Below are 15,252 nucleotides of genomic sequence, written 5' to 3' on the forward strand. Positions count from 1 at the left end.
AACCAACCTTTGCAAATGTAGAGTTTCTCCCACAGGAAAGCTAAGGACAGCTGGGAGCTGATCTGTTTTTCCTGTTAAATTAATACGGGAGGAAACAAGAGGCCCCCCAGTCACCGTCCCCACAAGAAGGAAGGTCCCTTCAGCCTGGAATCCAACTGACACAAGTCCTGCTACATCAGCTCCTACTGCCAAGCCTCACGGGTGTCAGCCCATGGCAGCAGCTCTCTTCCTGCACTGTCCTCCAGTTCCTCCAATCACCCTGCACCAGCCCAGCCCCTCCACCGAGCCCACAGGCCTCTGGGGAGAACACGATGGTCAGCAGAACAGAAAACCCAAACCGCACTGTCTTTTTAGGTTTTTATTTTTATACATTTTTTTTTGTATTAAAAAGGAAAAAGCATAATTACCACAAATTACAAAGGACTAAAGCATTACTAGAATAATGAATCACATCAGCCTAGAAAGCAGATACTCTGAATAATATTAATGTTATAATACAAGCTCTCATTCAAGTATTTTACATTTTTCTCTTTTCCTTTTATATGCGATGATGATCCTAGCACGTGGGTCAAAGATTATGTACTATCGACAGAAGATGGATCATGTACAGCGGGCCATATTAACAAGATTTTCCTCCCAACTGATAAATGGTCTGTGATGAGTCATTTTAAGTTTGTCTCTACGATAAATGCGGCTGAAGAAGGTTGCACACACTTTCTAGTCTGGGGAACAGAAGGCTGAGGTTGGGACATAGCCAGTCTGAGAAGGGCCAGCACATCGAACCATCACCCTGTGGTTCCAGCCACCGAGGTCTCATCCACGTGACCTGAGCAGGCAGGCAGAGCCTCCCGTGGGCACAACTCAGTGATAGTTTCTGAGATCCAAGGATTTCCAACCCCAATGGGAGCGGGCCAGGCTGGCAGAAAAAGAGGGGAGCAGGGCGGGCCGCCTTCCCTGCGGGCACACATCTGCGCCAAGGAGGCTCAGGGACCAAGTGCTGCAAGCACCCCTCCCGTGGGAGCTGTCACCGTCCCCAGCCCACCCACGGGACTGCCACTGGGAGATGGGGACAGGAGGGCAGCGAGGGCCTTGGGTGACCCCGAGCGCCGCGAAGGGGCGGTGGTACCTGGGCCGGTCCGTGCTCTTCTGGAGCTTCCCACCGAGGGGATGTGCTTGTCACAGATACGTCGGTCCTATGTTCAAGTGTCTGCAGAAAGTGAAGCTGTAAACTACTCATTGAAACGCTGCCCTCCAGGCACCCACTCTGTGCCACTGAGATGAACATTTGTTTTTTGTTTTTTGTTTTTTAAAAAAAGTCATTCTACCTGTATTGGAAACTTTAAAAAAAAAAAAAAGAGTCAGTGAGGCATTTAACATCAAGTGTAGCAACCCTCTCTTATAAGAGCCTAGCATCCATTTCTAAACAGTGACAGTGACATAACCAGTCTCAGAGGAAACAGGAAAAAATAAGCATTGCAAACACAGCTTGCTACATTTACAGTTTTCCTTTTTTTTTTCCTTTTTTTTTTTTTCCTTTTTTCTTTTTTTTTTTTTTCTCCTTTTGATAAAATAACTGGAAAGGCATTAACAGCTAAAGGCCCCCCCTGCACCGCCGCGCTGAGCGTGTGGACGCGTGGCAGCGCGCTGAGGTTCACGGATCATCGTTACAGTACAGTCACCAGCCTGAAGCAACACGAGCAGCTGCCAAACCTCGAGGGAACCCATGGGCTACAGCAAAAAACTGCGGAGGGGGACGCAGCAGGGAGAGGGACAGACAGGCAAATGGAGCAGCAGTACTATTATTATTATTTTCTTTTTTTCTTTTTTTTTTTTTCTTTCCCCAAATGAACATGGTTAAGCAACGAAGTCTCCTCTGAAACACGCCGTCCACCTCCACTGCTGACCCCTGCCAGAGGTTCGGAGCTGCTGCGAGTGCCTGCAGCCACGCAGGGGTCAGCACGTGGCGTTGCAGTCACGGGAATAAGAGCACCTGATCGCTCAGATCGTTACAATAACAATTTTAAAAAAATCATTACATATGATCGCCATGAAGCATCCAAACTAAAAGCAAGGCCAAACTCCTTCCTCAGCAGGAGGACAAGAGGGATCCAAGCAAAACCCCGCTCTGGACAGCTGTCCTCTTTCCCTGGGGTGGAGCAAGCCACGTGCAACGCCTGACGCGCAGTGCCTGATGCACATGGCTGCACAGGACCATCAGGGTGTGCACACAACAGGGGGAGTGCTGCAGCCCTGTCCCTGTGCCTGCTGTAGGACACGAGCCAGCCTCGTGGAGCTTGGCCCCCAAGCGGTCCCACGGTGCCTGCCGGTGTCATCACCCGCCCTGCAGCACGGAGCAGCCGCTTCCTGCCCCAGCAGTGAGCACGAGCTGCCGCAGGCTGTTTCCATCTTCCCTTCACTCTCTGGAGATGCTGCTGTCCGACGGAGATGCTACAAGGCACACATCAGCACGCGGCCCACAGTCCCCTAACAGAGACCACCAGTGGCTGGGATCACTCCTCTGACCTCCTGCAAAAGCCGCCCTCAGCCACACCAATGCGACAAAGCACTGACTCGGGGGGGGGAAACTCTTCGTGCCAAGACCAGACAGAGCCTCAGCCTCAGAAATTAGAGGGGTAATTTAAAACCAGTTCAGGTTTTGGAAAATTCTCTGAGACGTTTCTTAGCCTCTTCTACCACCTGCGCAATTCCACAGTCTGCTCCACAGAGAACACCTCCAGAGCAGGAGTTTGTTTCTCCTAGTTTCCTATTTCATTTGCTGCTCCAAAGCAGATAATTGGCATCCAAAGAGCACGCACCAATGAGAGGAACATAGGGAACACAGCAAGGACCACCTGCAGCACATTCAAACCCGCTGCCACTTGCATACAACCATCAAAACTTCTCCAATGGCCTTGGTCAACCCCAAGTTCAGGCTCCAAGGCTTTTCCTTTCCAAAGCAGGGCCAAGCCCCGCCACATCCCTAGTGTAAGAGATCCAACTCAGTTCACAGGAGAAGAGAAACATGGACATAACAGTCAAGGCTGCAGTTATACCAAAGCTACTCGCCAGCCCAGCCTGGGTACCGCTGGGAGACCCGGAGCGAGGTGATGACCTGGACATAGCATCCCCAAACCCAGCCTCCGAGCGGTACCGAGCTGCAGAGTGTTGTGATAGCAGCAGAGGGACCAGAACAAGATCACACCAAGAGGAAACAGTGAAGCACCAACTGCCCAGTTGCACTCAACCCCCAGCCGTGCTCTCAATCCCAAGTTCACAAAGCTGCCTCTGTGGACCAGTTTGCCTCTCCCTCACCTAGAAAGCAGCACTTTGATGCAGTGTCAGTTTGGGAAGGCAACACTAAGCCAGGGCCCAGCAAGCAGCTGCAGCCACTCCAACCTCCAGCCCCTTGCCCATCTCAGCACCTTGAGTTCTGCTCAGCGACTGGTTGCTCCCACGTGCAAGCCTCACAGCCATACAGAGACAGCTTAAGGAGATGGCTCCTTCCTGCAGCTACATGACACAGTGCTGTATTGACTTCGGGATACTTCAGGGAAATGTTTGTTACCAGCGTTTGATTTTGCAGAGGACAATACGATCAGCTGCGTCTTTCCACCACCCACCGAGCACCCGCTCCACACCACACACACGGCATGCTCACAGCGCAGACAATGTGCTGGAGTCTCAACCAAGCCAGCTGCAAAGCACAGGTCCTGACCCAGGGCACAGAGCGGAGCAGCAGGACGAGCAACTCTTGCTGAAGAGGAGCTCTGGGCCCTGGGCACAGATCTCACTCCTGGACCGTGCCCGCACACGCAGCCATGTGTTTGTGAGGGATGCAATCGACACGTGCCTGGGGAAGATTTGCTGGCCACAACTCAGCTGGCGCTGCACGGAGCAGCCCCCAGGACACTGCTGCAGCCCCCAGTGCAGCTATTCAGGCAACAGCCCTCCTCCAATGGGCAAGTCCCCACTGGGACACAGCAAGATCCACTGGCTGACAGCAGCAGGAGTTGCACTATGTCAGACAACAGCATGAGGGCCTTGCCGGCCCCTCCAGCACCAAAGTCCCTCCAGCTGCCATGATGGACACCGCTCACCTCCCAAGCACAACCTAGGCTGCCCAGAGAAGGCCGAGCGATGCCACAAGCGCACACAGTCACTGTTGCAGGGAGGATGCTACAATGGTATGTACACAACGTAGGACTTCAACTACTTGGCGAGCACAAGTCTGGGGTCTGACTGCCCTCAGTGCCTTCCCTGCAAGAATGTCCCAAGGAGCTGTGGGTTGGAGGGGGCCGCGGGGCAGGTGGGCTCGGCAGCAGTGCCGGGAGGAGTCTGTGGGTGCGGGCCAAGCGCCCAGCACGCCCTAGGGCATGAGAGGCCAGCAAGCCTCCCTGTTCCAGCTCCACCATAAGGCAACTTTTTTTTTTTTTTGTATTTTTTGTGGTTTTTTTTTTCTTCTTCAATTAATATATCCAAGGAAGAAAGCAAAGGGAGATGTCTTTCCAGAGTTTTTGTTGTCGTTGTCGTTTCAGGGGGTATTGTGTTTTTCTGTTGTTGTTTATTTCTTTTTTCCAAGGGAAAAGGAAGAGAAAGGCTCCTTCAGCAAAGTCCTGTCTTTGCATGGGTCCTGGGCAGGCGGTTGCGGCATCCCCATAGATTCAAGTCCAGGTGCCCGCCGGCCTCCCAGCTGCCATCCTCGTAGGAAGGAGTCACAACAAACTTATCCTTGGCAAAGGTCCTTTGGTTGACTTCCAAATTGTCCGTGATGGAAGGGAGAAGAGGTGGGTGGAGGGAGAGCCAGACCCGGGGGGAAGGTTGGAGGTGAAGACGCTGGGGAGGACAGACCGGGAAGACCAACAGGGTTGCGTGCCTTCAGCGACAGTTGGTGTCGAAGAAGCACTGCCAGACGTGGGATGGGAGATGTCAGCCAGGTCATGGAGATCGGAGGCTCCGCAGCACTGCAATGCTGTGGCTTCGGCCCCCGCTAGGGAACCTCGCTCCTCCAAGCTTCCTGGCCAGGCTGCCCAGCGATCCGAGGGGGTGGGGACACAAAAGGAGTCACCAGGGCTGCACGGAGCAGACTTGTTTTGGTAGATCTGGACAAACTTCTAGCAATAATTTAAAACTTGATATATATATATATAATAATAAAAAATCTCCCCTTTCCAACCCAGCCAGAATATTTTTTTGAAGAGACACTAAGACGTGAGCGTGTGCGCAGGAGGGGAGGGATGGGAAGGAAAAGCAAAGGGTGGGTCTGGTGGGGGTGGGTCTGGCTCTGGTCAGGTTTGTAATAGCAAAACGGTGTTTTAGATGCGGATCGTCTTTGCTTTCCAGCCACAAGAGGAAAAAAAAATCGTGTGCGTTGAAGTTTCTCCCAGCAGGCTATTCCTGGGCACCCACATTCCAACTCCCTTCCCATCTCACCCCTCATTCCCTTCTCTGAGCCAGTCCCCACCAACCCATCCTGTCTCCTGGTGGGAAGCAGAAGCTACATCCTCTCTACTTCCCCACTGTCTGCGACTCTGCAGCAGGGACTTGCTGGCTCAGGTTTTTGGCATCCTCTTGTGCAGGCTGACTGGGCGAGGCGTGGAATTGGCTGGATGGGCACTGGCTGACCGTTTTGCTGGAAGACTGGGATGGGTAGCGCTTCCTGCCATCTCCTCCTGACGTCGTTGGGTATCTCTTGTGTCCACCTTCCTCTCCCATGGGTGGCTGTAATAGAAGCACCCCAATATCAGCACAGCTTCCTTCAAATGCACGTTCTCTCCCCCAGATCAGAAAGCATCCCTGCTGCAGGCCTCTGACTGCAGCCCCTCTGACCCATAGGGAACACACATACCTGCCCAGTATTAATACAGCTGCTCTCCTCTACAAATCCACCACTGCTAGAATTGCTGACAGTCTTCCAAGAAAGACCACGGTGTCACCTTGTGTTTAAGGCTTCTCCTTCCTCCAGAGAGGGACAGCGTTCAGAAGTCTGGGAGCCAAAGCTGAATAATGCCAGCTCCACTCAAGACGTTAAGGCTCACTTTCCTCCTATTTTTCTCCTTCCCCTCCAGATCATCAGGGAAGAGGCACTCATCCATTTCCCCAGAGAGCTGCCCTGAAGCTGATGTACAATATTCAAACCCTGCAGCAACTGCTCGGCTTTAGAGACACCAAGGCAGCAGTAACTGGAAGACTGACTAATGGCTCAGACAGCATATGAAAGACTCAAAAAGAAGAAAAAAAAGAAAGAAAGAAAAAAAGATCTAGCATGTGTCTGCATGGGCAATGCATGCAGCTCTGCTGCTCCATCCAAACCAGCAGATATCCTCCTTTCCCCACTCAATGGTTTATCTGCCTTCGTCATATCCATCTGAGCCACATCTCCTAACTCTCACTCGTCTCTGCTCGTGTCCTTGTGCTCCAAGGACAGTGTGTGAGCCTTAGCTCCTCGGCTCCTGATCAGCACCTGATGGGCTGCCAGTAACATCAGCACAATCCTGCTACATCCAGCCTCACTCACTGCCCAGCTAAAAGGCCTGCACATCCCGGGGAAAGGGAACCATACATGGCTTCTTAATAGAAGCTCAGAGGCCAATCAGGGCTGAAATTTCCTGTCTCAGCAATGCAGCTGAAGAATGACACAAGACTTGGAAGTGCTGAGGCTGCTTGTTCCTGGCCCGGCTGCAATGATGGAGCATGACACTAGGTGTCACTGACTCCCCCAGCTACACAGCTCAGCAACCCGGTCCTGAAACCCTCTGTCCTTGTAGAGGCCTTGGAGCAGTTGTGGGGGCCCTTCACTGAGGTGTGGGGCACTGTTTCTACTCACGTCCACTCGGAAGTCCTCGAGGCGCTTGAACTTGCTGAGGTATTCTTGCAGTTTGCTGTTGATGTCCAGGTTTTTGGCTTTGGAATATTTTAAGAAGGCCCAGAACTTTTCCAGCCCATAGAGCTGGCCTAGAGAGGGAAGAAAATCAAACCAGGAGTCAGAAGTCTTTCCTCAAGGCTTCCTCACTGCCTGTCCCACGGGCCCACCTGTCCTACTGCTGGCACTGACAAAATACAAGGAATCTGGAGGAAAGCAACCTACATCAGCACAGGACAGCCCCCTTGACAGGAAATGGCTCCAGGCTCTGTGACTGGGCTGGTGACCACAATGAGTGGTAGGAAAGCCATGACTTTCCACAGTCTAGCTCCATATCCCCAGCAGCCTTCAAGCCAGTGAGTATTCACTCCATCCTCTCCTGCAAAGCAAGCAGCTCTGCTCTGTGCAGGAGCATTTCTGATCTGCAGGACAGCAGGGCTCAAGGATGTCACAGCCTGTCACTGTCACACACAGAATTACATGGCTTCCCCCAGGTCACAAAAGGAGGCACAGGGGCAGCCATTCATCTGGGCTGCAGCACTGCTAAGCTCAGGTGAAGGCAAAGGAGACACTTACCAGCTTCATAATCCTTGATGGTCTCTTCTTGAAAGTCCTTAAATATGTCTGGCCGGAATTTCTTCTCCAGCCCATAGCTGTAGTATCGGAAAAGGCACTCCAGACCGTACCTGGGAACATAACAGTATGTGGTGCTCAGACACTGGTGCATGCAACACCTAGGCAAGAACCCTGCTGCATCTCAGCAAAAAAAGGAGGTGATCCAGGGTGGTCCTGGTTCTACCTTCAAGCCCTTAAAGACCAAACCCTCTTCCTTCACTCCCCTCTCAGAAAAAAGGCCTCTCCTCTCAGAAAAAAGGCCTCTCCTCTCAGAAAAAAAGGCCTCTCCTCTCAGAAAAAAGGCCTCTCCTCCTCTCTTACCTGTATCCCTCCTTCCCATCCTCCACAGCCAGCTGCTTGAACTCCTCATACATTTTCTTATTGAAGTGATCTCGTAGGAAGAAGGACCAGAACCGGAAGAGCGTGTTCATCTCCTGGGACTGACCAATGCCCAGCCGCTTTCGCTCTGTTTGCAGAAGAATGGCTGGTTACAAGACAGATCCTTTCTCCCAGGGAGCCAGCCCGACACCGGGGATCCCGCAGAGGAAGGTCCTATTATTAGACACTCAGAGAGGAAGGTTTCATTCCATATATATATATAATGTATATATAATAAGATCTCTATCTATAAGCAAGATATTATATTTTATACATATTGTTGGACATTTAACTTTCTGGACCATGAGGAAACATCAGCTACCAGCAAGCTTGTCCTACAGGACCCCATTTGTCTCTGTGCATGGGCTCTGCTGCCACACCCTATGCCCCTAATACAGTAGATCACAAGCACCCTGCTCCACATCCAGTGGTAGGCATCCCTCCCCACATGCCTACCATTAAGGCAGCGCCGACGGTACTTGTGGTAGACATGTTGCGTGAAGCCGTTCTCCTTGAGTAGCTCATGTGAAGGATGCTGAAACTTGGGCAGGGACTGTGGGGTACAGCCGTAGCTTCCAACGGCCGGGGTTCCCTCAGAGGGGCTGGAGCTGCACACAAGAAACCCTTGTCAACCCCTTTCCTTTGTAACCAGCCAACAAACAGCACAGTGGAGTCATGCTCCACCCTGCAGCACTCATTTCTTTGTCCCATCAGCTCCCTGTGACTTCATCCGCTCCAAGTCTGGGACCTGAGCTACAGAGCACCCTACTAGAAAGGAAACCAACATTCCCAAACAAATTGTTTCTCATTATTTCAAAGCTTCAGACTTCTCACAGCTCCCTCTAGGATGAGACAAGCTCCAGCTCTTTCTGCAGCCACCTAAGAGGCAACCTGCCCTATGAGATCAGGCACTGCCCTTCTCTTTTCCCTCCTTCCCACACTTGCTCCCTTCCCTGTTTCCGGCCCCTCCATGATCCCATTCTCCCATCTCCAGTACCTGATGGAGGCAGTTCGGGGCCTGTGCTCCCGGGAGTCCATCACCCAGCCCACGTGGCACTCCATTGGGGGGTTCGAACTATGCCTTGTCTTCCTCTTCCGTGGGGTCTGTAAGACACAGGGCATCAGGGACACATTTGCTTCCTCTCCAGACCCAGCTGGGAAGTCCCAGCCTCCCACCCATGCCCCAGCCCTGGTCCCACCTTGGCATCTATCGTCCTGCCCTCCTTCACCACTGGGTAGAACCGGGGTGTCTGTGTTGGGTCCTTCAGCTGAGGTGTGCGAGGGGTCCGGGGGGTCCTGGCATTGCGGTAGTTGGGTGATTCTGGTACAGTTGTAGGCAAAGATCGGGCAATGGTTGAAGGTTCAGGGACTCCAAACAACTTGTTAGCCAAAGCATCTGTAGGTACTGCAGAGATAAAGCCCCCACAGCTGGGTCAAACTGAGCTCTGAGTACAGGATCATCACTACAGCCAAAGGACACTCACTGAGTTAGGAACTCATGGGCACATCCCAGTCCTCCTGAGACAAGTAACTGCAAACCCAGTCTGCGACCAGAAATCCAAAGCCTAGCAGCCCGAAAGCAGATACTTTCAGGGAGCCTGTGAAATATCTGCTTTCTAGGAAAAGGTCAGACTAGTGCTCTGCCTGGGCATCAGATTCCATCAACAGGCAAGCAAGACCCATCAGATAAACTGCCTTTAAAGTACTCAGCAAGGGACACAGTGATGGGAGGGTCCAAGAGGAAAGTCACATTCATGGAAGTCTGCCCAAGTTTCCTCACTCTGCAGAGACACTCCTGCTCTCGGGCCTCCTCTCTTTTGGATCTCCAAGTTGTTTAGCTAGGAGAACAACACTCCACTGGGAGAGAAAACCAGCTGTGGCTCCACTTGCTTCCCTCTAGCTGTTTCTGAACCCCTGAGGACCATTCCTCAAGAGGAAAGGGGACAAATTCAGTCCTACCCATTCCTGTTCCCATTGTCTCTTACCTTGCTGGAATCTGGGGGGGCCAGGAGGGACCTCCTGGTTTGGATCCACAGGGGGTTCTGGGGTCAGAGTATCGAACTGCTCCCTGCTGATCATATTCACCTTCTTGAAGTTCTCCACCTCTTGCTGCATTGGAAGAGGAAGATGATGAAGCAACCAAATGCCCTCTTGTCCCCTCATCTCAACAGCTGACTGTGACCACCACTCTGCTTGTGCAACAGTCACAATGCTGAGATACAGCTTCAGTCACTGCAAGAGGCTGGGGAAAGTTCCTGACTGCAAGAGTCACCAACCTGGGACTGAGACTCAGCCTCAGAGAGGCAGGGGACCTTTCCATAAAAAAAAGCCACAGTTTATGCAAACAGGCAGAAAAATGGAGATCAGCTTAGGCCAAGCGTGTCCCAGTCATCAATGAACTCATCCCCAGTAACTGAGGTCTCAAGGGACCGTGCCATTAAACACCAGGCACTACAGGCAGCACAGACAGCTGGTTCCCTCCAGTAATCTGGCACTGCCTATACGCTACTGCAGTCTTGAACAGCCAAGACCCTGGCAGACAGCAGAGCAATGGACCATATTTTCCAGGTCACCTGGTTACCAGAACCTCAGTTAACTGGCTGCAGCCTTACAGCATGTTACATAGCTGCATTTATCCCAAACATAGCACAGCATGACACTGGGAGTCAGGAATCCTGAGCTCTGCATGAGGATTAATCCCAGAGCTGAGCTCTACCCCAGTCATGGGCCAGGACCTGCTATACCAAACCCAAACCATCACCACGGCCAACCCATCATATACGAGGCTCCCTGGGTGGAATCATGTGCCCCTTGTGAATTCTCCTCCCCAGATCAGCCTCTCTCACCTTGATCTGCGAGTACTCTGGTTCAAACTGCTCTGTCCACAGGTCTTGCTCGTAGTAGTACAGCCCATCATTGATCACCTTGGCCAGCTCTGAACTCATTTTAGCCCTGGATGTGTGGTTGCCAGTCCGGTCACCACCAGGATGCCGGCGCAGGTAAGGAGGTGTCTGAGTCACGATGAGGATCTTGTTCACATCCCGATCATCAATTTCGTAATCTGAATCCTCGTCTGACCAGTCGGTGAACGTGTTCTTGCGGCCATCCATCTGCTCCATCTCCTCATCGAAGAGGAAGTCCAACTCCTCAGGTTCATCTTGGTCCTTTTGCTTCTGCTGCTGTGGGGTCTTTGACTCCTCTGGTTTCTACAGGAAGGGAGAACAGTGGTGATGCAGCACAAAGAGCACGTAGCAGCACAGGCCTACTGCTGGGGGACCCAGCCTTTGCCCTTTGTTTCTTTATGACAGCCAGAAGTTGTCCATTTGGGGAGAAAAATCTTATTTATACCTCAATCACTGAGGAGCAGCCCCAAAATGGATGGGGGCATCACTATCACTCAAGAACAACAGACTCTATGTGGTCTGAAACCTGCTGCTCACTTAGGATTAAAGCCTCTCAAACAACCCGTAGACCTCCACCCCAGCAGTCTCTACATCGCTACATACCTTGGGCCTGGCTGGAGAAGGTCGAGGCCTCTTCTTCACTTCAATCCACGTCTCTGAATCCAGATCAGGCAGGCTTGTGGACAGGCCCTTGGGCATTGTCTTCAGGTTACTGACTTCCTCGGTTTTGGTGGGGACCGGGCTGGTGGGACGCGGGGAGCCAGGAGCAGACTCTAGAGACAACAAAAGCCACGACTGCTTTAGCAGGAAGGTGGGAGGCTTGAGTGGTAGCGTACATAAAGCACTTGATCTAGAGGAAGTTACTTCAGCAGCACAACTTGTGGGACACATGAGCAGGCAGTGACTAAGGCAGGAACATTCCTGCTTACCAGCATATTGCCCCAGAGTGCTGAAAAAAATAATCTCTGGTTAAGGCTGCAATGCTGGTGGTGACCACAGAGCTTTGCAGGTGTGGGTTTCCCAGATACGTAGAGAGCCCTAAAGCAAGTGGTGATTTTGTTGCTCTGGGAAAAACTTTCCCATGACAGCCTGGAGTCAGTGAGAAGAGACATTCTTCTGTCTGAACTCTTACAACTGCACCAATCAGATCCCCTACTTGGCTACTCAAGCTCAAGACTACAAAACAGAAGGCAGAACTATGCCCTGGGGAACACTCTTGATTCTCAGGGGCTCAGACTTGCTGTTGTACCAATGCTGGGTCCCACACTTCCCTCCACAATCCCCAGACACTAACCTGTCTCCTTCTGGAAGCTTTGCCGGGGCACAAACTCGGGGCAGTTGATGAACTGTGAGAAGTCAGTCTGTGTGTAGTCTGCCATAGGAGGGCCAGGCAGAGCCCATTTTTCTGGTTGCTCTTTTCTTCTGATCTTCTGGTCCACGATTTCCACCACCTTGCTGTCCTTTAGAGCCTGGAACCAAGCGAAATGAGGTTAGCTCAAGGCCCTGCTTTGGCACACTGAGAGGCTCAGACTCAGCCCTTCCTCCCTACGTGATTCAAGAGGAGGAGGGAGCAAGTCAAGGACAAGGAAAGGTGTCACTTGCATCTCACCCATGACCTAGCTAGAAAACAGGTCTCAGACAAAGAAGACAAGAAGCTGGACAAAAGAGGAAGTTCAGCCTTCCTGGCCCTCACCTTGATGATGAGACTGATATCAGTAGTCAGCGCCTGCACCCGGTGGAAACTGGCGATCAGGGTGATGGGAAGGAAGCCATCTGAGTCCATCTTGCGACGCAGGAAGAAGTCTCGCTCCAGGTTGTCCACACTGAAGTAATACTCTCTGCGTGGATAACACATCAGTGAGAGACAGGTCCAGCTACCTTCCTCGGGACAACCCCCGTGGAAACAATCCCCCCCCCGCTTCTGCTCTTGTGAGGCTGAATAGCAACAGCTCAGGGAAGCAGCAAACTGGTGCTGCACAATGGACAGCACACATTAAACACTGCTTGGCTCTAACCCTACCCCAGAGATTAGCTACGCAATCTCCAGGGAGGGTGCTGGTGAACATCCCATCAAGGAGAGGTGGTGCTTACATCTGCCGCTTGATGTAGTCCTTGAGCAGTTCCTGGTCCACGCTATAGAGCTCGGTGCTGCTAATGTTGTCAAAGTAGTAAGTGATGTTGCTAGCATACTTCTGAGTGCGGGAGCCATCTGAGCCCTCAAACTTCCGGTATCCATACTGGTAGTCGAAGTGCCCTGTAAGACAACAACAAGGGAATGTCCTGGTAACACAGAGCCTCAATATCTGCCAGAAAGCCTGTGCTGCCATGTGGGGCTGGGCACCAGCACTAACAGCTCTCTCAGCACTGCCCTTGGGGGCCCCCATGACAGCACAAAACAGGGCATTGCTGACCCATCCCTCGGGCCACTTCTCTCAGACTTTGCTGCAGGAGGGATCCCAGTGAAGCCTTGACACACCAAGGCAAAGAGAGGTCACTAACTCTCATCCAGGGGCAATTAGATAGCCTAGGTAACATGCCAAGGTTCTGCCCTGAAGTTATGTCAGAGTTCACATAGACACAGCTGTGCTAGTAGATGCTCTTCCCAAAATAGCAAAGATTCCTGCTTGGCTCTCCGTGTGACATAAAGCCTAAGCAGAATATCAGCATGCTGCAACTGCTGCACATAGTGTTGCAAGGGACAGAAAACATGTGGAAGAGCTTGGCCTGAATAACAAAGACATTCACCCTTATTAAAATACTAACAAGAATAATTTGCTGTTATTAAAATCAGCTCAGCTGGATGCCACCTCCAGAGCAGCACATAACTCCTCACAGAGGATCTCACATCGAGAATCCGCTTTGGCAAAGGAGCAGCAGCTCACGCTCTCCAGCTGGGATGACATGCCACATTTCACTGTTCCCCTGCAGCACTCTGCCCTGCCCAGTCTGCTTCAGAACCCCAGGTCACACACACATAGCCCTCCACTCTGGCACGTGCACTGTTCTCTCTTTCTGCCACAAGACAATACAAAACAGCAAGCACCTCCTCTGCCACGGCCCCGGCCCCTCCCGCGGCCCCTGCCTCGGCCCCGGAAGGCTCCTCGTACAGCTCCCCCCTCGCTCTTCACACTGGAGGTCTCATCATGGTCCTGCCAGGGGCGCTCGTGCTTGTTGTCCGGGTGCCAGCCTGCAGCAGACAGAGAAAGAGGGAGGAGTGTTACAGGATGAAGGTACTTCCCCAGAGCAAGCCCACTGCCCTTGGAGCTCTTTGACTACACAAAGCATTCCCACCGCTATATGCCCTGGCAGCAGGGCTCTGTCTGCCCTGCGGTCAAGGAAGGAGAGCAGAGTCCCATCTTGAGCCCCCACCTTTCAGCTCGCCACGGTTGTTGGAGAGGTGCCTGTGCTGCTCATTTTGCCGGTTGTTCCGAGAGGCTGTTTTGTCCCGAGGCACCTCTGACTTCATGTCTATCTGCAAAGGGACCCACTTGTGTTTGTTGCCTGCAAAAGGACGGGATTGAGTGTGACACAGGTTCAGAGAGCAGGTGCTTCCATCCCACAGCATCTTCCCTCCTCACACCCATGCACTGTGGGGGAAGCAGTGGAGCTGTTTGGATCAAACCTTTCCCCAGACATCCCCTGGGTCCTTGCTGTCACTCTGTAAGGGGCACAGTGAGGATGCTGAAAGGCTCCAATTGAGGCTGTGGCCATGGAGAAGCATGATACAGAACTGCACTGTGGCTTCATGCACTTATCCTTCCTTCCCCCCCTTTCCACCCACAAAGGTTCAGGCTAAAGCAAGCCCACGCAGCAACCACAGCTGATGCAACCCACAGCCAGGGGCTTTTCTGTGTTCCCACGGAGCACACACAAGAAGGCAGACTGCTGCCACACCCCTTGGACAGACACACAGATGCCCATACCTGGGCCCTGCCTCATGCGCTCTCCTACATATTGCAAGAGGTTGCTGAACAGGGCAAAGTCACTCCAGATCAGGGCCTTACAAATGCCCCTCATGGCTATCCAAGACCTCAGCACCTGCCTGAGCCTCTCCATACATCAAAAAGACACTTTGCTCTGTTGAAGCCTGCAAACACCTTTTCACTGCAGCTGTCATTGTGCAGAGACTGCAGCAGGTCCCATAGGCAAAGTGGTGGACACGTCCACCCAGCTTTGGGTCACAGAAAAGAAGACAGACTGAGCCTAAGGGATTGTTGTCCCTACCAGGAGCCTGCCATGTCCTGCCTTACCTTTCTTCTTCTGAGCTGACTTCTGGTTGTCATCGTCACCATTCTTCTCCTCTCCAGACTCATCCGATTTGGTTTTCAGGCTTTCTTTGCCATCACTTCCATCCCCTTTCTCCTGTTCTTTCATGTCCTTCTTGATAGGCAGCTTCCGGAGGGATGGTGCTTTGTGTGGCTGCTGCAGACACATCAGTGCAGGAAAGATATGAGGAGCATGAAAAACTGGAGAGCTGGAGGCAGAGCCCAGCAATCC

General features: G+C 52.3%; 1 protein-coding gene across 4 annotated transcripts in view; it reads right to left on the minus strand.

Annotated features, from left to right (window-relative positions):
- The window catches only part of LARP1 (La ribonucleoprotein domain family member 1), a 44,398-nt gene continuing 29,489 nt past the window's right edge, over positions 344 to 15,252 (minus strand). For all 4 annotated transcript variants that reach the window (XM_021410615.1, XM_021410616.1, XM_021410617.1 and 1 more), the window contains 16 exons: positions 15,006 to 15,177; positions 14,125 to 14,256; positions 13,799 to 13,942; positions 12,847 to 13,009; positions 12,449 to 12,593; positions 12,050 to 12,224; positions 11,359 to 11,528; positions 10,699 to 11,058; positions 9,838 to 9,961; positions 9,052 to 9,257; positions 8,850 to 8,956; positions 8,309 to 8,460; positions 7,796 to 7,940; positions 7,436 to 7,545; positions 6,824 to 6,951; positions 344 to 5,718 (listed from right to left, as the gene is read on the minus strand). In XM_021410615.1, the coding sequence (XP_021266290.1) occupies positions 5,506 to 5,718; positions 6,824 to 6,951; positions 7,436 to 7,545; positions 7,796 to 7,940; positions 8,309 to 8,460; positions 8,850 to 8,956; positions 9,052 to 9,257; positions 9,838 to 9,961; positions 10,699 to 11,058; positions 11,359 to 11,528; positions 12,050 to 12,224; positions 12,449 to 12,593; positions 12,847 to 13,009; positions 13,799 to 13,942; positions 14,125 to 14,256; positions 15,006 to 15,177 (2,646 nt within the window). In that variant the 3' untranslated portion in view covers positions 344 to 5,505. The remainder of the gene's footprint in view (positions 5,719 to 6,823; positions 6,952 to 7,435; positions 7,546 to 7,795; positions 7,941 to 8,308; positions 8,461 to 8,849; positions 8,957 to 9,051; positions 9,258 to 9,837; positions 9,962 to 10,698; positions 11,059 to 11,358; positions 11,529 to 12,049; positions 12,225 to 12,448; positions 12,594 to 12,846; positions 13,010 to 13,798; positions 13,943 to 14,124; positions 14,257 to 15,005; positions 15,178 to 15,252) is intronic.

This window comes from Numida meleagris, chromosome 12 (assembly GCF_002078875.1).
Source record: "Numida meleagris isolate 19003 breed g44 Domestic line chromosome 12, NumMel1.0, whole genome shotgun sequence".
NCBI classification, from domain to species: domain Eukaryota; kingdom Metazoa; phylum Chordata; class Aves; order Galliformes; family Numididae; genus Numida; species Numida meleagris.